The sequence below is a fragment of the Pungitius pungitius genome, chromosome 9, assembly GCF_949316345.1.
Source record: "Pungitius pungitius chromosome 9, fPunPun2.1, whole genome shotgun sequence".
Taxonomy (NCBI): Eukaryota; Metazoa; Chordata; class Actinopteri; order Perciformes; family Gasterosteidae; genus Pungitius; species Pungitius pungitius.
In genome coordinates, this window is record NC_084908.1 from 10,020,933 (window position 1) to 10,044,372 (window position 23,440).

The following is a 23,440-nucleotide window of genomic DNA, read 5'->3' on the forward strand; positions in this document are numbered from 1 at the left end:
TATAACGTATATGTTTAAATATAGCTATAATTTACTTCAATCCAGTAGGAACAAAATCATTTCATAATTTGTCAATTTGAACCATTATTCATAACTTGAAAAGTTGTTGTTAAACAGTTGCCTCGGGCACCACATTACCAAACACATGAAGTCCTTATGATCTAATCATGTTATATATCCATTATGTCTGGTTGAACCTGCCTTTAAAAAGAACCTTTTCATTCAGAGTTTCAATTTCTCTCTTTAAAAATCTAACCCAACTCCATATAGTAACTTAGATGAGGCTAGATGAGGCATTGCAGTAATTGTGAGAAACATACTAGATTGACTATATCTTTTCAAAACAGTGAAAAAAAACAGACTTTTCCTCAAGTCATCCACACCATCCGCATTCAGGAAGTTGCCTGGCTCCGCAGAGGGAGGCTGGAAAAACTCCTCTACGTCCACTCGTAACTAATAGAAGGCCATTAATAGATTGTTTTTTGTTTGTTTGTTGCAACCACACAAGGAGACGATGGAGGAGGTCGACTCAGGTAAACTTTAAATTAGAGCGGTCGTTGTGTTTTGTGCGTTGCACTTTGGCCAAGTGACGCAAACGTTAGCTCAGCAGCTAACGATGCTAACCGCCCCGTCGCAGCCACGGAGCCCGCAACAACAGAGCCACGGCCGGTGCCCGCTTTAGTCCGATAAAAGGCTCTCATCTTCAGCTAAAGCACCCGTTACAGCGCATGTTGGGGGGTAATTGTTTTAAGCTCGTCTCGGTTCAGTCTGTCCCTTAAGTTGTTACTTTTGACTTTACTTGCTGAGTCTGCGTGTTGCTCGACGTTAACGTTCTCTGGTGTTTGTCTTATTGTCCTCACACGTTTTAACGGGTACAAGCTATTAAAATGCCCTCCACCCGTTATTTTAAACGGTGTGAAACTGTTGTCATTTTGCCCCGCGTTTGATACACGCATGTCTTCTCACCGGGATATATGTAGGTCCCACTGTAAATATTAACATTTACGATCCAATACAGAATCATGAAGTCATGCCGTTTTTATATGCAATATGAGTCACAGCAGGAAAAGTACACTTTGAAAGCTTCTACGGGAAGTCATGATAAGACATGAAAGATGACTTCATATCCTGATGTTGATCTCAGTGGGTTTTAATTGCACGCTAATGTTGGCAGCTGTGTTTGTTGTGTGATTATTCGTCCAGGAACATTATTGCCTGTCGCTCATTGTGTCCAGTTGAAACCGAATCCTAACTATGGCGAAATATGTTATTGGAAGGTCATACTCTAATCTAATGGTTTGTATTCATGTGTTCTAGTGTTCTACACTGACCACAGTGGAAGAGTCAGTGGCAACCCACTGTTGGACCAGCTTCCCAGCTACCAGTCGCTGCTGTACCGCCGCAAGTCGTCCATTGTCGCCTCCAAGCGAAGGAGCAGCTCCAGGGCCCGACTCGGCTCCTCTGGCAGTGGCAAATGGGGCGTGAGCACATTCGGCCGAAATGAGGAGAAACCAAAGAGCCAGGCGGCTCAGAGGCCCGTCCGGGAACTACCTAAGACCATGGCCGAGAAACGCAGAGACGAGTAGGGTACCCGTCACTGTAGCGTCATTACTAAAAAAAGACTCGCCCCATTTGCTCAGCTCTTTTTCTTCCTTAGAACACAGCGCCTGGAGGAGAATCGAGAGCTCGACCGGTTGGGACAGCTGAGGCTAAGCGCCCGCAGGTTTCTGAGGAGGCTGAGGGAGGATGCTCATGAATGGCTGAGCTCACTGAAGCTCTGGAGGGGGGACATCCACCTCATAGAGGGTGAGAGGCGAGAAATGAAAGGGACCGTCCTGCAGCCTCAGATGCATTCACTGACTTCTACTCAGGATGGCTCAAATGAGTAAACACATGTTTTGCTCCAACATATAGTGTGTTTCTCCGTCTCTTCTCCTTTACAACCGAATAGGGATGTTCGGCACAGGTATCCTGTCCTACTTCTCCTTTCTGCGCTTCCTGGTCACGCTCAACTTGATCATCTTCGTGCTTATGTTCAGCTTCGTCATGTTACCCATCATCATAGCCCCGACCGCTTCGGGCAATATCACCTACAGCCAGAACGACGGTGAGAGAGGACGCTTGCTCGGTACGACCTCGAGCATGAACTTAGGCCTTAAAGCTTGTTTCTTCCTGTGTTTGACTGCAGGAGGACCGTGCGGGGTTTATCCAAGCAGCGCCCGTAGGGGTCTGGTCATCTTCCATCAGCACATTACAGATCTGCTGTCTGGTGGAGTAAGTCTGTTCACTTGGACTGTAATGAATGGATTCTGGATGTACAAAAGTAGTTTGAAGGTGGTTTCTTCACTCACCTTTTTGTGCTTTATCCGTAGGGCTTTCTGGAACAGACCTATCTTTTTTACGGCTACTACAAAGTGGACAAAATACACTTTCCGAAAGCCACTTACAATTTGCCGCTGGCCTACCTGCTCGTCACTATTGCCTACCTGTTCCTCAGTCTCATATGGATTGTTAAAAGGTTAAAAAAAATCATCATCAGTAAATAAATACATTTCTGGCAACATTCTAAACGTTGAATCATTCTTCTTCAAGGTCTGCCACAGGATTTAAACGGAACCTGGTTCAGGATGAGGATCGCTTTCAGAGCTTTTGCAATAAGATTTTTTCAGGCTGGGACTTCTGCATAACAAACGAGAACGCCGTGCGCCTGAAGAGAAGCAGTTTGCTGTACGAGCTCAGGGTAAGTCATTTGCACTCAACCAATTGTTCTGTAGGACAAAATGCTTCGTTTAACAGAAGCATGCTCAGAGTCCCAGGTAAACAAAAACGGCAGAAGTTTGACTTTTGTTCTCTTTGGGAATTTTTTATTTTTAGGAGCCTTTCAAAAAGCTCCTCTCAGGAATGTAGACCAATCATTGTTATCTTTCTCTCAGAATTTAGGGTTAGTTGCAATTTATTAATCTTTACATCCACCGAATGTTTGTCTCTTGTTCTAAAATTGCACATTTTTATATCCCCAGACGGATTTGGAGGAGGAGAGAATCAAACAGAAAATAGCAGATCGCACCAGTAGAGAGAGATGTCGGATTTACCTCATCCGCCTGGTTCTCAACCTTTTTGTTATTGCTGTACTGGCTAGCTGCTTCTACAGCATTTATGAAGCCACCGTCTTCTCACAGAGAGAACAGATGAAAATGAAAAAGGTAACAATGTCCTCTGCTCTCCACTTGGCTGGTCTTAATTCTTTCTTTCTTTCTTTCTGAGTAACTGCTTGTCACTGCTGCACGTCAGCAACTTAAAATCAGGTTTTGTGTGAGGTGATATCAATATTTATTCAGAACTTAAAATCAGCTCTTGGAGTAAAATGTGACCAATAAAGGCAAAGACCTTCAACAGAACGACACTGTTTGCTTGATTGCAGGAGAATTTCATTGTGGATCTTGTCTATGAGTATCTACCCTCCATTGTCATCACCATGGCCAACTTCATCACCCCACTCCTCTTCTCCGTTATCATCAACTATGAGGACTACTCGCCTGCGTTCGAGATCCGCTTCACGCTGATGAGGTACGGTGGACTGCCATTTGTGGACCATTTACTTCTCCCTTCTTTATGGCTCAGGTGTACTGGAAAAAGAATTGCATCAGGAAACAAGGGACTATTGAGAATCAGAAATGACGCTCAATAGGTGTAAAAGAAGACAATTTGGTCATCCTGCCGCTTCTGTACTACTGATGTGTTTTCCTTTTCTTTGCAGGTGCGTCTTCATGCGGTTGACCAGTATTGGGGTTTTGCTCTTCTCTCTCTGGTCTCAGGTCACTAAATGTGATAACGGGGATTGCATTTGTGGCTATAACCACAAGCTTTACTCCGTAAGTAATTTTCCTGCCTAACTACAATACACAATGGGGATGTCCCGTACTGGGGCAGATAAATGCTTTTTTTTTAATGATCAATACTGGTTATTGAGCTATACCATCACATGCTTTGTTTTACATCGGTGAAGTACACACGTAACGCAATATTATTCATTTGGGCAACTGAAAGGAACTAAGGCCAAAGCTGCAACGGAGACGCAATCAAAACGCAATCTTGCATTTTAAAAAGAGATGTGATTTTTGTTAGTGACAAAAATCAGAGGGTTTGTTATTTCATGTATTGTTTTGTTAAAAAAACATGAAAGAGTGAAAAACACTACAGAACGGCTTGGATGCAGGCGTTCCGGCGTCTTAATGCATGGCCTGAGGTATTCAATCATGAACATCTGATTAAAGTTTGCAGCTGTGTGACCTATGGAAAATCAAAATGGGCTCATGATTAAATGTATAACGAGTCAATCCGAATCTGGGGCATGAGGTCTCTATTTGACGATCCTAGTGTACATTTGACTCCTTTGAATAACGCGCAGGTGCCAGCATCAAACCCACTTATATCTCTGTCATGCATACCCTGTTTTCTTGTTGTCTGCAGTGTTGGGAGACCCGTGTGGGCCAGGAGATGTACAAACTCACCATCTTTGACTTCATCATCATTGTCGCAGTCACCATCTTTGTGGAGTTTCCCAGAAAGTAAGTTCTCGTCTTTAAAACCAACATCTCCATCATCTCGACTGAATCTGAATGTGTCTTTACATTTTCTGGCCCTTCCTGTGGCGATACTTTTAGGTGGAAGTCTTTCGCTTCGCCTTAGTTCTCACTCACTTGTAATGGCGTCCTTGTGTTGCCCCTTTTACTCCCCAGGCTGATTGTGAATTACTGTGACTGTGGCCTGGCTAAGTGGTGGGGCCAGCAGGAGTTTGCTATTCCTCAGAATGTGCTCGAGATCGTCTACGGTCAGACCATCTGCTGGATCGGCACGTTCTACAGCCCGCTTCTACCGGCCATCTGCACTATAAAATACATCTTCATCTTCTATATCAAAAAGGTTGGTCTACATCACACTTTCTTTTCTTTTGTTTTTTATTTAACTTGGATGGAAATGAGATGTCGTAGGAGTGTGGGACGTCCTATCGGCTCTTTGTTTCAGGTCACGTTGATGTACAACTGCCGTCCGGCCACGCGTCCGTTCCGAGCTTCCAGCTCCAACTTCTTCTTCCTGGTCGTGCTGCTGATAGGCCTCGCTCTGGCCTGTCTGCCCGTCTCTTTTAGTTTGGCACAGTGAGTAAACGCATTGTCGATAACCACGTCATTTTTACAGCTCATGGCTTTTGTTTACTAGTGGCTCATTCACCCCCCTTCTGTTGCACAGAATAAAGGCTTCCCAGGCCTGTGGACCGTTTGTTAATTACACAACCTCCTGGGAGGTGCTGCCAAAGACCGTGTCTCAGCTGCCTCATGGAATCAAAACACTCCTCTTTGCTCTCTCATCCGAGGCCTTCGCTGTCTCCTTCTTTGTTGTCACGTGGTACGTGGTTCCCTCGGGTGTTCCATCTGTTGAAAACAACTGGTGTTTTCCCTCCTTGGTTGTACCTTCCAACACTTTTATTTTCCCATGCAGTTTGGCCATGTTTTATGTGATCGCACTGGCTGGAGCTCACAAGAGAGTTATTAACCAACTGAGGGAGCAACTAGCTATGGTAGGTGTTTCCAAAACCAAGTCTAGTTAAATCTATTTTACCATTTTTCTATATTCGTTTTCTCATAATGACACATTGTCCATGCTGAATCATCTTATGAGTTTTTAAAAGAAATTGGGATCTACTACCTGTGTGCAACATGTTTTTTTTTTTTTTTTCTAGGACGGCCGTGACAAGCGTTTTTTAATCCAAAAGCTGTGCCAGGCCCAGAAGGTCTCAGCTGTCCAATCACCGGTGTCCAAATCCCAACCCCGCAGAAGCGGCAGCAGAAGCAGCCCCAGCTATCACACCAGCTTCTCCAACAACTTTAATGAAGCTGTGTTTCTGGCACAGCCACCTCCTAACTCCTCCACGCATGTGTGAAGCCTGATATTACAGAACAAAAGCCAGGTACCGGATGTGGGACAAAGGATATTAGCTGCTATGGCCCTCCTTACATGTATGTGTTGTTATAAAGCTTTTAGGGGGCTGCAATGTTTTAAGTATTTTTAAACCAGAACTATTATTGCTTGTATGGTGTTTTGTGGTGGGATTTTTTCTTGTGATGTGAATATTTTTTCCTTCTGAGAAGGACTTGAATTGCTATAGCTGGAGTTTGAAAGACTTTTCTATATTGTCTGCACTTTAAATGTATTAACACTAGTGTTTTCCTATTTTTATAACTTTTGTGTTTTCAGTCTTCAATGTGTGTTTTTATCATGATCAAAAATAATAATGCAAACTAATACATTTTCCACCTGTAACTACGTAAACATATTGTTTATTTAAAGATTTTATACACCCAAATAGTGTATATAAAATCTACATTTAACACATCCCCCATTGACATTAAACAATTAATATTAAGGGTAAAAAAAACACACACACACATATATATATATCACAAACGCAAATCACAAACCCTGAACAAATTTTGTATTACGTCAAATTATCAAAAAATGTATTAAGTCAAAAAGTGCCTACCACTGAATATGTGAATCATGTGGAGAAATGGAAGCGCCGCTGTCTACCAAAGAACAAATTATTAATATACATCTTGGCCGTAGGATTTTGATCCAGTATTTTTACTCACTCAAATGATATAACAAAGGTTACATACAACTGTCGACATTTTGCTGACTCATTGTGGATGTTGGGTTGTCTTACTTCTTTATCATTCACTCACTGTAACGCTGGTGACTGGACAATAAACACTGAAACGCAGCAAGCTTTTCTTTCGTCTCTTTGACCACACGCCGGTCGTGCGGGCTGCTCGCCGCTCTGCGCTCTGCCTCCGGGCCGCTAGGGGTCGCCGCTCCGGACGTTTCGTGCGTCAGTGACAGCAGCTCAGCTGCTACGGAACCGGAGGCAGCGTGCTGTTGCTCGGCTCGTCGAGAGATCAGTCAGCTGAAAGAAGAAGGAAAAAAGAGAAATGTTGAGAATTACGATCCGGGCGGACGTGGGAGCCCTTTGGGTGTTTTTCTGCATCACCTATTCCCAGTTCTTGACCGTGTCCTCGGATGACATTGTGGTGGCGTGCGGGGGCTTCGTGAAGTCCGACGTTGAGATCAACTACTCACTGATCGAGGTGAGAGTGCAACTAGCTTGCTAGCAGCTAGCTAGCAGTTAGCCGCTGCAACGCAGTAAGATGAAGGTTGGACGGACACTGGAGATTTGTTTGAATTACAGTTTGAATTAATTCACCACAGCACGAGTCTACTGTGTCTGTAACTTGCCTTTTTCTACCCAGAAAACACAAATCGGGAGAATGTAGAATGTAGCCACCTGCTAACGTTAGTCTGCTATTACTGCGGATGTTTCTATAAGCGGTCACGGTCCACCCAGTACCCGGGATGTGCATTACTTCACCGTGGTTATAAGTTATCCGTGTTAAACGCTGTTGTTGTATGTAAAGGAACACGTGAAGTGCTCGTCTTCTGTCGTAATCCCGGCTCATTCACAGGCTGCATCGGATTAGCCATTAGCTTGATTAGTGACATTAACTAAATCCCGGACCGACCGCTGCGTTTGTGAATGACAGCTGAGGCTCAATACTCAAGCAATTACCCGTTCAGTTAATGTACAGTAGTTTAAAATAATGCAATGATCCGTTTCTGTCTTCCATGATAAGATCAAACTTTACACCAAACAAGGCTCCTTGAAATATCAGACTGATTGTGCTCCGATCAATGGCTACTTCATGATCCCTCTCTATGACAAGGTAACCTTTAATTGACTTTTTTTATATAACTAAAATCACTGATGGCGATTGTAATCTATAAAGTGTTCTGTTTTACACAGGGAGACTTTGTTTTGAAGATTGAGCCCCCTCTGGGATGGAGCTTTGGTAAGACTGCTGCATCCTTAAGATTCATCAAATCTTTTTTTAAACGGCTGTTCAAGAAATGCTAAAATGCTGTGTGTGTGTTTTTTCATTCTTCCCAGAGCCCACTAGCGTTGAGCTCCACGTGGATGGAGTGACTGACATCTGTACGAAAGAAGAGGACATCAACTTTGTTTTTAATGGCTTTTCAGTCTCCGGAGCGGTGAGAATTCTGAAGGATTTCATCCCTCAATCATATAAAAGTTTTTGTTTTGAACACCCTAAAGGCTTATTGGCAAAATAATAAGTCATAAATCTCTCTTCAGGTTCTGAGTAAAGGCCATCTCCTGGGTCCAGCTGGTGTAGAAGTCAAACTCACCCGAGTGGGGACAGAGGAGAGACTTCAGACGGTGGTCACGCAGCCCGGAGGAAAGCAAGTGGCTCCTCCCACCTTTCTTTTTGTTTAAAGCTCCGAACCTGTTATTAAACAAATGTAAATCGTAAATTGTTCGCCATTTCATTGGCTTTCTTTTTTTCATCTTCCTAAAACAGGTATACCTTTTCAAAGGTACTACCTGGAAGTTATGACATCACAGCTGCCCATCCCTCCTGGACCCTGGAGCAGGTTGGTCCCTTCACTTTAGTTTTATTTAAGCATTATCAACAGTACGGACTACATAGACACATGAACGTATCATGCTTTTTAAAGATGTGTTTCATTTTAGGTTGTGTTCTTTCAGTTTGCTGTTTTTTTAAAGCTACAGGGTCAAACTCTGTGGCGGAGCTGTGGCGTGATACGCTGGTAAACTCAGGATGCGACTTAAGAAGCTTTAGGGACCCAAATATGCATTTGCTGTTTTGCAAATGATAATTAAGGATCATTGAGACTAAAGACTAAACTTTCTAGGGGTCATGGAGTCCTTTATAAGAATCTTTGCTCTTTCATAAACACTTGACTTGACTCCTTGATTTAAATGACTTTGCAAGACGCTGTCATGGTCACATTTTCTTTATTATTTGAGATTTCTACAAAATGTTCCCCACAATCTCTTAACGGTTTTTATCTAGAAGAGCCATCGGAGAACACACGTTTTGTATCCACTAAATCACAAACCCTGAACAAGGAAATATACAGTTGCAGACTAGATATCCATTATTTAGCCCAGAATACCCGGTGATTTAAACAATGGAAATAAGACTTGCACTACAACAACACACTGCTTAGAACCGTGGATCCATTTTCATCCAGAATAAACCTGTGTTTGATCACCATATTGTTTCTTTCTACCGCCACAGTAATGCAGATCTTCACCCGAGGAGTGTCCTCGGTCCCGTAGAATGCACAATGTCAGCAGCGTTGTTAATTCAATCAGCTCAGCGGGTTTATAACTAATGATATCAAGCAGTAATCTCACTGCTCCTGATGAGGACGTTACTCCCATCCTCCCCGTCCCTTCTTCCCATAGAGCACCACCTCAGTGCTGGTTTCCAATTCCAACGCCCCGGCCGCCGACCATCTGGTGGTCGGGGGCTACGACGTCTCGGGGGAGGTGCGCAGTGATGGCGAGCCCATGAAGGAGGTCACCTTCCTACTGTACTCGGCCACAGTCAAGAAAGAGGTGAACCTAAATAGTATACTCTCATTTTAGAGGCTGCAGTCCTTTCCAGGAGTATCAAGGAATTCTAACCACAATTTATTTGTGTTCAGGACGTCGGGGTCTGTAACACTTCTCCAGTGGTAGGGGCAGATCCTGGGGACGGCTCCCTGGTCTACCTGTGCAGCGCTCTCTCCAGGGAAGATGGGACCTTCACCTTCCCCTCACTGGCCAGCGGCGAATACACCGTGGTAAGCTTCCCTCGTGAGGCAGAAGACGGACTTGCCCCTGTTCTAATCCAACCCGAGGCTATCAGTCTAAAAACCTCAGCACGCCGCTACTGTGGCAGATACTGTAAATAAAATGGTTCTGCTTAAGAGTGAAGCTCTCATCTTGGGGGCATTGCCGGTGAAGCAGCACATCTTCACAATTTAGTGAAATAGCGAACATTGAGGGTGTCTATTGCTGGATAAGGGACGAGCTTAATTGGATTACATTACAATGTAACTCGTTTTTCTCGTGTTTTCTTTCACTAATTCTGCTTTTGTGAACTCCTTCCCTTCAGGTTCCCTTCTACCGAGGGGAGAGAATAACATTCGATGTCGCTCCTTCAAGGATGAATTTCAAGGTGGAACACAACAGTTTGAAACTGGAGGTAAAGAATCCAATTATTTCTAACTATTCATTTGAGCTTTTTCTTTGAACTAGAAAGCTTTTAAAGTATTCTACCTCGTTTCGTCTTTTCACGCAGCCCATCTTCCGCGTCATGGGCTTCTCTGTGACGGGCCGAGTTCTCAACAGTGTCGGTGGGGAAGGAGTCGCTGACGCCACAGTGTCCCTCAACAACCAGATCAAAGGTAAAGAAGACTCCCCAAATATGTCAATACTTTGTGTAAATAATAGTAAGTAAGTAATAGTTCCGCATTCCTTTGTTCCTACGGTACGTATACACACATTAACAGTGCACCCTTGTGTCCTCACAGTCCTCAGCAAGGAGGACGGCTCTTTCCGGTTGGAGAACATGACGGCCGGTACGTACACCATCCGGGTCAGCAAGGAGCTCATGCTCTTTGAGTCGGTCACAGTGAAGATCGCCCCCAGCACACCACAACTCCCCGACATCATCACAGCTGGGTGCGTCAGGCTTGAATGCCTTTTTTTTTTTTTTTTACAAAGAAATGAAATTCTTACACTGGACGTGTTTCAAAATGAATAGTAAAACATCCGCCTCAGTGGTCTCGACGCGGCTAATTGGCTTGATGTAAAACTCTTCTGCCGGCCCCCAAACAGGTTCAGCGTGTGTGGGCAGATCTCCATCAGCCGGCTGCCCGAAGGCATGAAGCAGCAGGGCCGCTTCAAGATCACTCTGACGCAGCGAGGACAGGAAAAGGCCTCCAGCAGGACCGTCGACTCTGATCCTCAGGGGGCCTTCTGCTTTCAGGCCAAACCCGGAGAGTACAGTGTCCATGTAAGGCTGCCAGCACCTACTTTATTATCATCCCCCTGCGGCACAATGTTTCCAGCTCGTCCGTACGAAATCCAAATGCACTTTGACAAGGATATTTTAAAAAAAAAAGACAGTTCATCAGCGCACACAGCAAGACAAGAGGCATACTTTCAACTGATTTTCTGATTGCCAGTATTTGTGTAATTACAATATACATAAAAATGATGACCATAATCCAAAACTAATGAAAGCCCAGCAGTCCAAATCTTTCATACATGTACCGAAACTATCTACAATGTGATGTAAGTGATTTTCAGTGCCTGCAAAGTAGATCACTATAAGGAAACTTGCATCATATTTGACTGTTCAGGTGTCGCTCCCCGAGCTGGAGGTGAAGGCCGGCCTTGCTCTGCAGCCTCAAGCCCTGGAGGTCTCCGTTGTGGACCAGCCCCTCACCGACCTGCTCTTCACCCAATTCATGGCTTCTGTCTCTGGGAAAGTCTACTGCTTAGGTGAGGACCGGCTCGTCTACACTTCTGCAATACAGTTCTTGTCCTGCATGAGGCGTCAACCCCATGGAACTGTGAGGCTTTTTTTCCTGAGCCCGTGTCCTCTGATTGACCTCCAGCGTCCTGTGATGACCTGTCGGTGACCCTGCAGCCGGTGAGTCGGCAGGGAGAGAGGAGGACGGTGGCTCTGTCTGGCAGCAGTGACATCCTCAGCTTCTCCTTTGACGATGTCTTACCGGGGAAATACAAAGGTCAGGACTCACTCTCCATAACACTTACCACCTCTAATAATCGTGGTGTTTCAATATTTTGCAACTACTTTGGGAATTATTTTTAGAAATTAAAAACAGCGGTTTTAAATAGTCTTAGTTTTGTAAATTTTCATTTAAGGGGTGCACAAATCCAAAGTCGGCATGCATATTTTGACGGAGAGAACTCCAACTGAGGATAGCTCATGAACCATTTCCTCCTCCATCCCATTTGTATTACTCCCTAAGGATTGTGGTGAAATCAATTGGTAATTACCAGCTCCAAATCATAATTGATGTTTAGCAGCAGCCCGATGAGTGAATCTTCTGGTGCCGCATCCATTCCACCTCATTGTTCCAAGCCTGCTATCTATCTGCGCGCAGTGTACCTTTTAGGGTTTATTAACACGGCTTGTGATGTTGCCTGGCCCAATTAGTGAGTTACTTATTATTTTACTTTGAGATAACATCTTTTTACAATGATAACCTGAAGCCATCATGGTTTCAGAGAGTTTTCCTCCTTGGCTGGTGTGATGGATTAAATCCTTTTCAACAATCTGACTAACTGTTGGTCCTTGTTGATGACTATTTGTTGTTTCCTCTCATGCTTTTCCCCGTCAGTGAGTATTCCTCATGAGGAGTGGTGCTGGAAGCACAAGTCTATGGAAGTGGAGGTTCTGGACTCTGATGTTTTGGGGGTGGAGTTCAGACAGATCGGCTACATCCTGCGCTGCTCCCTCTCCCATGCCATTACTTTGGTGAGTGAGCGGTACCTGGCGTGGGTCGTGTCAGTTGTTGAAATTGTTATTCTGATTCTGAACTGACTGGGTTCCAACTGCACAGGAGTTTTTCCAAGACGGCAGCCAACCCGAGAACGTCGGCGTGTACAACCTCTCTAAGGGAGTCAACCGCTTCTGCCTCTCCAAGCCTGGTGAGGTTCATTGTCCCGGCCTCTTAGCAGCTAAACGTAGCATGGATTAGCCCCTGAAGAAGTATCAGTGTTCCCTACCTTGTTACATTGTGGCGTTTTGAGCTGAAAGGCCTTTTGAGCAGAGTAATGAATAAACTAAAACCTTCCCCTCCAGGTGTTTACAAAGTCACCCCTCGCTCCTGTCACCAGTTTGAGCAGGATTTCTACACCTACGATACGTAAGTATGGCCATGCCGTTTACAAACCATTTCCGCTGCAAATCAGCCTTTCCCACATTCAGTTGAACCGTCTATTGTAAATCTGTGTTCAACAGCTCGGCCCCCAGCATCCTGGTGCTGACCGCGGTGCGGCATCACATGACTGGGCTCATCACCACCGACCAGATGCTAGACGTCACAGTCACCATCAAGTAATGACTCGCCGTGGTTACGCTAGAAACCCTGTTCGTCATCCCCATGCAAATGTTCCGTCGCCATTGTGTTTTTTGTTTATTTTCTTCCTCCCCTTTTGCGCAGATCGTCTATTGAGAGTGAGCCGGCGCTGGTGCTTGGTCCCCTACGGAGCCTGGAGGAGACGAGGCAGGAGCAGCAGTTGCAAGAGATTCAACTGCGGCGTCAGGAACGGGAGCGGCGCGCTGCTGAAGAAGACGCCGGCGCCAGAGACGACAGTCCTCCCATCCAAGAGAAGGCCGATGAACTGGCCGGCCCCTTCCACTATGAGTTCTCCTACTGGGCCAGGTCAGCTTACACGAACTGACATCTTTTCTGTTCAAAGTTCAAAGGCAGACGTTAACACACCAGCAAACAAGAGGCTAATCCATCCAGCTGCCAGCCTGCGCACGTGAATAGCCGCTTAGCCATGTAATTCAAGCAGGAACTGTGGCGGACCACAGTGTGCGGTCGGACCCTGCTCTACTGCTGAGACACATTTTGTAGCGTAAGCTCCAAGCCTGCTGCCGGCTCAATAAACTAGCAATCAAGCACAGGATATCCAGACGAGAGGTTCAACAGCTCTTATGTGGGAGCTCTGTGTCACATCCTCTTTGTCTACTGCCACTTGCAGTCAGGAAGGAGACAGACATCCTATCACTTTGCAACCTTATTATTATTATAATACTATCATGTCTGGGAGTCTTGCTTAGACCGGAACCCATGTGATGATGCAGCAGTGACTTACTATGGACTGTATGACTGAACAGGGCTGGAGAGAAGATCACCGTGACGCCCTCATCCAAGGAACTACTCTTCTACCCGCCTGAGGTAGAGGCCACTATTACCGGAGGTATGTTCATACACACACTCACACACAGTAGTAGATCAATTATATCTTCCCTGTATGACCTGAAAAGTAATTGCACTCTCTGGACAGAGTCGTGTCCAGGTCGGCCCGTGGACATCGCAGGTCGCGCTGGTCTCTTCCTGGAGGGAAAGGTGTCGCCGGAGCTACAGGGTGTTGAGATCTCCATCACTGAGAGAGGCGCTGCTGCGCCGCTCATCACCGTGGCCACTAATGAGATGGGAGGATACAGGTATGAGAACCTCGATCACAATTCTGCACGCCTTCAAAGGCTGCACCATATGAGCACCACGGCTGAGAATGTGAAAAGGGACAATTATTATGTTTTTAACTGCATGAGGGTTGATGGGTTAAGTTAAATCTAGTTCTGTAGTCTCATCTCTGAATGAATGTAATTTAGTTTAGTATGTGGGAGAGTATTGTAATCACAAGGCCCCTCTCCTTCCCTCAGTGTGGGTCCGCTGCACAGCGACCGGCAGTACAACATCAGCGCCAGCAAGGAGGGCTTCGTCCTCAGTCCTGTGGAGGGAACGCAGGGCGATTTCAAGGCGTTCGCTCTCGCTGGTGTCACCTTCAAGGTACAATGTCATCAATACTGACTCATACATTTTTCATCCCAGCTTTTTTTTTTAAACCTGCACTCATTTTGCTGAAACTCGTGCTCCGATTGACATGAGATCCATGACCTGTACTCTCTGTCCCTCTGGGCTTTAGATTAAATCGGAGGATGGTCTTCCCCTATCGGGTGTCCTCCTGTCTCTGAGTGGAGGACAGTTTCGATCCAATCTGTTGACTCAGGACACCGGCCTGCTAACTTTTAATAACCTGGTACAGACACAGCAATTTGTTTGCTTTCACCACTATTTTCTTTTTGTTGTGTAACGACGCTCTGGCCAATTCCTATTTGATGAAATCACTGCTTTCTTCTCTCCTCAGAGTCCCGGCCAGTATTACTTTAAACCCATGATGAAGGAGTTTCGCTTTGAGCCAGTGTCTCAGATGATCACCGTGGAGGAAGGTCAAAACCTCAGTATTGACATTGCTGGTATTAAGACAGCTTACAGGTATACAAATGCTTTTTGGTGCTTATTTTTTCTTACTTTTTTTTTAGTCCAAAAATGTCCCCAGAGTGTGTGTCTGATTGCTGTCACGTTGTCGCACTCTGCTCCTCAGCTGCTACGGCGCTGTGCAGTCTCTGAGTGGGGACGCAGAGAGGGACGTGGCCGTGGAGGCGGTGGGGCAGGGGGAGTGTAGCCTCTACAGCGAGGACACCGTCACCGATGAGGAGGGTCGCTTCAGACTCAGAGGCCTTTTGGTGAGTATTCAAGGGCAAATTGTAAGCAGCACTTTAGTCGGCATCAGACACCTGTACAAGCACATTGAATTCCACTGTTTATAAGTACATATCGTATGACCTAATGCAAGCATTGTTCCCTTGCAGCCAAGTTGCAAATATGTAATTCAGCTTCGAGCAGAAGGCAACGACCACATAGAGAGGGCCTTACCACAGCACCGGCTTATAGAGGTAAGGAGCCTCAAAGGCTTTCCTTGTTTCACGCAGCAGGTTTGTAATGCAATTGCTTTGAGGTGAGTGCAGCAAGTATTTTATCTTGAGGCAAACGGTAGGAACACTATTTTTGGGGGAACAACCCCAAGGTCCATCTAGAGGCTGTCTGGGGCTTTTTATATCAGAGGTCTTCATCAGCAGATTGGAATTTGCCTAATTGCCTGGAAAGATGTGTACACATCAATGTCTTTGTGAGCACCCTAAGGACTTCTCACTGCTGAAATGTTCATCTGGTCATCTCCATTTGTTGATGAATAATGTGAAATGATCAATAACTCTGGAGCAGCTACTACGTGGACATAGTTAAAGGGTTTTTGACTTGAATAACACTCCCAATTGCCAGTCCAGACGGTAATGCAGCATTTTAAAAAAATCATAGCATTTTTCTTTTCACACCCGGTGTAAAGCTAGATAGGAGGGAATGAGAAAAACTTTGGTAATTGAATTGTTAAACTGACGGTGGGAACCCTGTGATTGTAGCTTATCGGCAGCCTCATCACATGAGTCCTTTCTATACGCAGAACAAAAACAGCGGTAATCCCATTGCACTTTTAAACCCCTCGGTTGCTCATTTTAGCTTGTGTGAAAAAGTGCAAGCTTCCTAATCTCTTGGGCAAGGGTGGAAATCTCTTTAATTCTCAGTTATTACAACATGGAGTGACTCGTACAAAGCGTTATCCACAGTTCCCATTCGGAGTGAGCCCAAGGATGTATCTGTACTTTAAGCTCTGTGTTCCCCCTCAGGTCGGAAGTAGTGACATTGAAGGGGTCAACATCATCGCCTTCCGGCAAATCAATCAGTTTGACCTCAGTGGAAATGTCCACACATCCCCAGAACATCTCGCAACACTATCGGTAGGACTGCTTGGCCTCGACTATCGACGTGAACCCTGCAATTCAATGTGTTACGTTTTAATATTTTTTCTCTTTCTTTTTGCAGGTGAAGCTTTACAAAAGTGACAATCTAGACAACCCAATCAACAGTGTCTCTCTGGCACAGTCCCTCTTCTTCAACTTCCCTCCTCTGGACAGAGATGGAGAGGTATTTCTGCTCTTTATGGAGAGAAAAAACAATACTGTGACACAAGTCCCCTTTTCTAGTCTGTTATTGTGGGTCTATAAGTCTTCTCAATGTTGACACTATTGTATGTCCAATGCATCTAAAGTCTGTGTTCTTTCTTGTGTAGAGCTACCTGCTGATGCTGTACTCCACACTGTCCCGCTCCCAGTATGACTTCACTCTGCCTCAGGTCACCTTCACCTCCAATGGCTACCACAAGCACATCACACTCACCTTCAACCCCACTGTAAGACGAGCTTCTTTCTAGACCACGCTTTAACCCACACAACAATGACCTTTTTTAGCTTATTTGAAAGCAGGATTTATTTATTTTTAACAATTCATTATGGTAAATAATGAATGAATGCTTTCCCACAGCGTAAAGTGCCTGACCAGGATGTGGCCCAGGGCTCCTACCTCGCTCTGCCCCTCACTCTGCTGCTCCTGTTAGCGGCGTACAACCACGAGAAGGTACACGATCACCTCTGCCTGCCACGGACAATGTCTTTCTCGACCGTTGAATCTCCGAATGTGTTGTGAAATGCCATCAAGGGCGTTCTGTTTCTTGTAGCCGTTTCACTTAAACCACAATTGCTTCCAGAGAGTTTCCTTGATGTTTAGTACGGAACTAGGCATCTGCTGTCTAATGCCTCTTGGGGACTTGTTTTGCAGGTGATTCCCCTCCTGTTACAGCTGGTGAACCGCATCCAGGGAGTGAGGAGCATGGCCCAGGCCAGCGGGGACAGCGCCGCTCTGGATGAAGCCAAGCGTCAGGCCAAGAGACCGAAGGCCCGGCGCACATGAGGACGCATTCACGGCTCCCCTCAGACCCGGTACACTAAATGGTAGACGCGGCACCGCGTGGGCAGTAGCTCCTCGAGGAGATGCCGGTCCACTAAACCTCTCAAAGTCTGGAGTGGTTTGTGGCGGGTGCTACAGAACTATTTAGTGCACTGAGATGTTATTTGGCCCAACACGATCCACTCGGTGCGCATCACCACCTCAGCTGACATTTTACAGGTTTTTTTTTTTTTTTTTTATATATTTGTTTTTTTTAGAACTCCAGAATGGTCATTGTTTCAGAACGTTATTAATATTTGTGATAAAATATGAGCCATTTTTATACCTTTGTAATTTATCTAGGTCAACTAATATCTTTTGCTTGTGTTTTAAAGGCACTTGTATGCTTTTGATATCAGTTCTGACATGAATTTGGACTGTGAGGCATAATGGCTGATCACCAGCATTTGGACTCAATTAAAATACACAAAAAGCAATCATCAGAAATGTGTGAAACATCTAAAAACCTCCAACATTGGATGTTTAAAAAATATATAGTTTCATTAAATTGATTACTGGGAAATCAAATATCAATATGACTTTAAGCTTGTTAAATGATCAGAAATATCTGTTTTGTATTACCAGTTGCATGAGAAATTTGTAAATGTTTGGAAATATTATTTACTTTAAAACTTCATTTGACAAGCTTCAAATATTTTTGACCTTTATTTGACCCAGTAGCTTTGATGGTGAAACTGAAGTAACTCCTAAATGCCATCGCAAATGTGGGATTGTGTAACTAATAACTGCGATTGAACGACTGCCAAAGCCGCGAGCAAATAACTGCTTTATATCATTGTCAATCATGTCACATTAGTTAAATGCAAAGACCCATGAGTTACTGTTATGCACTCCTCTTCTGATGGTATTTTATGGTATATTTTATAAGCTGTGGAGTGTGATCAGCTTCAGCTCAGGAATGTGGTGGATGCTGGATACTGTTTGAGGAGACATTTTGTTTTTTTGCTGTGTGTGGCAGTTGGAGTTAAAGGAGATAACCGATAGTTGTTTAATTTATTAATACGTCTAATCAAATGTGAATGATAACCTAGTTTGTATGCTGGGGAATATCCTTCAGAAGTATTCATTTTTGAAAGATAAAGTTTGAGAAGTTGGATTCAAGAAGAATGACATCTGCTGAAAAAATGAATTTGAGTATCTACAAAGGGTCTGTCATGACCTTCAGTTAAACTTAAATAGATAAGACCAAATTGTAATTTCATAAGCGCCGTGTCTTACCACTGATCTGTGTAATGCACTGTGTAAACTATGGACCCCAATTATTTTCCTGTATTGAATTGATCTTCTCTCAGTTGTCCCTGACTAACTGAAAGATGAAAAGGCTGCAGACTACTTACTGAGTTAAAAGATAATCCAATAAATCAACATTTAGGGGGAGTTCATTACTTTGTTTGGGGGGTGGGGGGGTGTGTAATTGTCATTTGGTCAGAATCTGTTAATTGTTTTTGTTGGGATAATGAATAAAGTTTTACTGGAGGACCCTTGTGTTGTTGCCTCTAGGGGGCAGTGCAGGTTCAGATGTCTTTGAAAAAGTCTTTTAAAAAAAAAAAACTAACTCAACAAAACATGTCTTTTCTGTAGCACCTCATGATATACAATTCTTTAGAGTACATTTAGGGTGCAGCCAGGACAAACTAATGGAGGTTAAGATCCTCTCAGATTTTTTTTATTGCTTTACTGATATTCAACCTCTGAGGTTTGGAAGTGTCAAAGGGGGGCGGGGAGGATATATAATCTAGCTTCCACTGTTGGCTCATAAAAGGCAGAACACATTAGTCTTCAATACTATAACCACAGTGACAGATCTGGTGTGAGGATGCTGCAATTTTAGCCACACGTGGAATGTGGCTGGGTGGTGTCATGGGCTGCTTTGGGTCTGTGGACACTATTTGTTCTAAATAGTGTTGAAGTAAAAATTTAACTGTCACTAGGATACCTGTTCCCGAGCTGTTGAACTGAACCTGGATTAATGATGCAACTGCTATGTACACAAAAGATATTCTGACATACAAATGATGACTGCAGTTGTTTCTAAGGGCGAGGCAATGTTCACGCTGCCTTACTGAGGACAGATCTGTTGTAGTTATTACCCATGTTTTCAACATTTAAAAACTTGACACACCTGCCAATTGTGGAGGTTACTTGAAAGATTTTCCTAAAATGTGAGCTTCCCACTAGAAGAGTAGAACCGTATCTGAAGTATACTGATAAACCTCTGAAAAAGCCAATTCTGCCTTATTTAAAAAAAAAAAAGATTGTGTAATTATTTTAATAGTCAGAAATGGACTGCACGTGCTCACTTCGTCTTGGTATGTTATTCTGAGCGAGCTGTTTGCAACGTAACGTTAGCACAAGTAGAAAGCCTTTAACTTGTCAGTTTTTAAATAAAAGCCCACCTCTGTTTATTTGCCCACGCCGACCAATCACCCAGCAGAAGTTACCACCAGATAACACGGTGACTCTTTGAACCGGTACAGGTGAACGGTCCTTATATCGCTCCCAATAAATTTACATCTAATTCTGCTGAAGGTTGTCACAAAACAACGTCATCAGGAGCAAGAGGAAGATAAATTGCCCAATAGATTGGCAGTCATGGTCAACCAAAGGCCTACTCCTGCTTCAGATTCCCACCAACAGTGATGAATGAAACACTGTATCTAGCAACAGGTCTTCACGGACTGATCTGTGTGTCCCTGCTCTCCTCGAAAGATACTCATTTCAGGAATAAGCCACGGATTTAATGCGTCTGCCATCTGGTTTGTGCTGGTGTGTGCATTTTGTTGACCGAGCTAGTTCTCTATATGACTATTAATGTTAGTGGGCATGTTGGTGTCTATGTAGATATATGAATAAATGGTCGCCTGGCCCTGCTATAAGCCAATAATTGTTAGTGATTCAACATGAAACTTGGCACCTATTGAGTGTTTTCTGCCAATGCTCTATTCGGCTGTATTTCAATAGTTAAGTAATTGCCATTTTAACAAGAAGAGACACCTGTTTTGTTGGCATTCAAATGAGAGTGTTTGAACTGAAAATGGTGCATGAGTGCCAGTGAATCCTAATCAAGTAATAATAAGATAAGTTGTGATTACAATAGCTAATATGAAATACAGTTAAAAAGAAGCGGACACATTACAATTTGAATTTAATTTATTTTCTAGCTAAAAGTGTGTGTGTGTGTGTGTGTGTGTGTGTGTGTGTGTGTGTGTGTGTGTGTGTATGTGTGTGTGTAGATGGATGGCACCTGAAAGATATGTTACTTCAAAGATTTTTGCCACATTTAGAAATAGGGAAAGGGAATCAAATATCACTGCACGGAGCCTGTGACATTAATGCATAAACAAAAAAAACAATAACAATGAAATTATTATTTAATTTGACTTTTAATGTTTGTAACATCTTTTGTTAAAAGGACTTTCCTTTCTTGAGTTTCACAAGATTAGGATGCTAAAGAATTCTGCTGGCCGCTCAATGCACGGCCTTTAGACGGTAGCTGGGCTTATCCGCTTGCCTTTAGTCTCAAAGAGATGCAGCCAATTAGTGTGAGGCGCTCAGATCGACGTCTGTCTGAAGCGACCCGAGGAATGAAGGAACAAACAACAACAACAACACATCAGGGTCAGCAGTGACATTCCTCGAGTTCATACTGAATGGCAGCCTGTTGCAACGCTATTTTATACTTCTTTAAAAAACAGTTTAGGCTGTTATTGTGTTGCAGCCATTTCTCCTTACAGGGATGATTATGATACAATTGAGTGACATTCAACTAGTATTTCACGCCAACCGCTGTTTTTCAGAAGATGTTTAACTCATTGTCATTACCATCGCTTTCAAAGCACTAGTTGTGTGCTTTACACAGCCGGCAAGTAGCTCCTGGATTATATTTCAGGGACCTTCCCAGATCCTTCTGGGTTTATAAGAAGTCCCCATCAAAGCGTAGATTAGTGGAAGCATTTTAAACCAGATAATGTGAAGTATTTGTCTTCTTGTGAGAACTTTCTGCACCTACACTGTTACTGCTAAATCTTTACCACGCATAACCTTTTAAATGAAGGTTGGCTTGCTCTAAGTGAACCTGTTCCATCATTTATTGAATAAAAATGAAGTCTTGTCCAAAAGAAATAAAAAACCGTTCCGAAGTCGGCTGCACTTGAATCAACATCGTGTCACCGGACGTAATCCCTGTCTCTGTTCATGTCACCCCACACTCGAGTGGCTTGCTGCCCGGCCTGAGTCACCCCTACCAGCCATAATGCATTGGCCAGGACACAAGTCATTGTAGTGCAGGGGAGGAGGTGGAGAAGGGCGCCGCACGCAGTCTGTGGCACATTTACAAGACGTTTGATGGGAAGGCTAGAGACGGGCGAGAGGAACAGAATAGAATAGAATATTCATGAGCGATGATGACAAGACGTGCAGGGGTGAGGATGATGTGTAGAAGTATCTACTGGCTGCTTTTTTTGTGGGAGCCGAAGCCGGTGTCTATGACGACACAACCCAGACGCACTCTCGAGGGCCAGTTTCTATCAGAGCGAGGAATGTGCCATGGCGCCTTTTTGTAAAAGCTAATACCTGCTTACTGTACGCCGGATGTGATAATGGCGGAGCCGTCTGCGCCTCTTAACATGTGATCAGAGAGATCAAAAGTGCACAAGAAGGCATTAAAAGTCTGGCATCATTCATGCACACTGTGACTTAGAATCACAATAGTATTGTGCAACAAGCGTTTAGTCACACCAGCCATTGTGACAGCAACATTTCAGTGGTAAACTTATATATGCACATTTGTACGGTTGATCATTTGCAAATGGTGTTCTTGACCTTTGCTGCTGACCTTTGAGAGCGAGGAAAGCCACTGTGCACACCAAGTTTTATATTACTCTGCTTGGCTTAAAGATTGGTACTAATACGTTGCCTTTTCACGGTGGAGTTTCACACTTATCGGCATCATTTCCAGTAGCAGCGGTTTTAGAAAAAAAGCCACTGTGCATTACCTGCACAGCACCAAAAGGTGCTTAGGTGCTACTTCCCTCAGGGGGTAGTGGAGACCAAAAACAGAGCTAAAAGAGGGAGACCGTGTATTCCAATGCAGTGGAGTTTGCAGATTGTTTTCCTTCATTTCGAGTGTTTCTGCATGTTGGGTGTTGGATTAATTGGTGACTAAGTAAAAATATTTTAGATTAATTCACATCCGTCTTTTTGTTTCTCTATCTTGCTTTTCCTGCATGTTATTCCCCTCAGACACATGAGCGCTGACGTCTTAAAAAAAAAAAACATCTCAGAGCCTCGGAAGGCGAGCCATGTACGAACACCGCCTTCTAATCCTCTGCCTGTCCACAAATCTCTCCTCGAACACGTGTGTGACACGGCCCACTGCCACTGGCTGTCCTCAGTATGCAGTCCGCCATCCCCCTCCATCCTGCACAAGGTGAACCGTCTGCCCTCCAGCCCTTTCCAGCCCTTTCCAGCCCTTTCCAGCCCTCGAGGTCTCGCCTGCAATGCTCAAACGCCGCGTTGATCAAATGAGCGCTCGGGCCCACTCGCCGTTCAGTAAGGTCTCTGTAGCTGCCACCCCATTGGCTATTAGGATACAAGCACAGACATTATGGTAATATAAAGGCTGCCGGGCTCTGGGGAAGGACTGACTCCCCCTCGCTCCCCCTTACTCCATCCATCTCGCTTTGTGTCCTCTCTCCTCTCCCTCAGACATCGCTCTCCTCGGCTCTTGGTTCCGACACACTGGTGCCGGAGTCCATACTGTCATCTGTACGATCAACTGGAGCCTGACAAAAGGGGGGAGGAGGAGGAGGAGTGAGGCAGAGGGGGCACAGGGAGACAGAGGGATGTCTGGCATGTGCGTGTGCGCATACAGGGGAGAAGTTGACCGAACTTTCAGAAGTCCTTGACTAAAGTCGTGTTGTGTGGGACGAAAGAGGCTGCTGACACCCTGGAGGGGGCTTTGAACCGAGGGATTCAACACACGAAGACCTTTCCTTAGTGCATCAGTGGGATGAGCCTTGAATGTTGAATATTTAACAGCAGCTAGCGG

At 44.5% G+C, this 23,440-nt stretch overlaps 2 protein-coding genes across 3 annotated transcripts; both read left to right on the forward strand.

Annotated features, from left to right (window-relative positions):
- Positions 1–363: 363 nt before the first annotated feature.
- Positions 364–6,778, forward strand: LOC119217389 (transmembrane channel-like protein 7). Of its 2 annotated transcripts, none has more exons than XM_037470925.2 (16): positions 364–533; positions 1,318–1,582; positions 1,658–1,806; positions 1,952–2,107; positions 2,189–2,274; positions 2,373–2,518; positions 2,593–2,740; positions 3,021–3,203; positions 3,422–3,567; positions 3,758–3,872; positions 4,471–4,568; positions 4,740–4,923; positions 5,026–5,156; positions 5,248–5,403; positions 5,497–5,575; positions 5,738–6,778. In XM_037470925.2, the coding sequence occupies exons 1-16, from the start codon at positions 515–517 to the stop codon at positions 5,936–5,938; spliced, it is 2,262 nt and encodes a 753-aa protein (XP_037326822.1). In that variant the 5' UTR covers positions 364–514; the 3' UTR covers positions 5,939–6,778. The 2 variants fall into 2 exon arrangements, with proteins under 2 accessions (XP_037326822.1, XP_037326823.1); XM_037470926.2 differs by lacking the exon at positions 364–533 and adding an exon at positions 618–738.
- An 87-nt stretch (positions 6,779–6,865) lies between these two features.
- nomo (nodal modulator) lies at positions 6,866–18,567 on the forward strand. The gene is made up of 31 exons (XM_037470920.2): positions 6,866–7,142; positions 7,686–7,775; positions 7,856–7,901; positions 8,000–8,100; positions 8,204–8,310; positions 8,430–8,502; positions 9,344–9,496; positions 9,586–9,723; positions 10,038–10,127; positions 10,224–10,329; positions 10,456–10,606; positions 10,763–10,940; positions 11,290–11,431; positions 11,548–11,679; positions 12,298–12,434; positions 12,520–12,607; positions 12,762–12,825; positions 12,921–13,016; positions 13,123–13,344; positions 13,806–13,888; positions 13,976–14,135; positions 14,355–14,481; positions 14,618–14,731; positions 14,840–14,967; positions 15,077–15,218; positions 15,345–15,428; positions 16,215–16,325; positions 16,411–16,512; positions 16,658–16,777; positions 16,909–17,001; positions 17,203–18,567. The coding sequence occupies exons 1-31, from the start codon at positions 6,987–6,989 to the stop codon at positions 17,332–17,334; spliced, it is 3,666 nt and encodes a 1,221-aa protein (XP_037326817.1). The 5' UTR covers positions 6,866–6,986; the 3' UTR covers positions 17,335–18,567.
- The last annotated feature ends 4,873 nt before the right edge of the window (positions 18,568–23,440 follow it).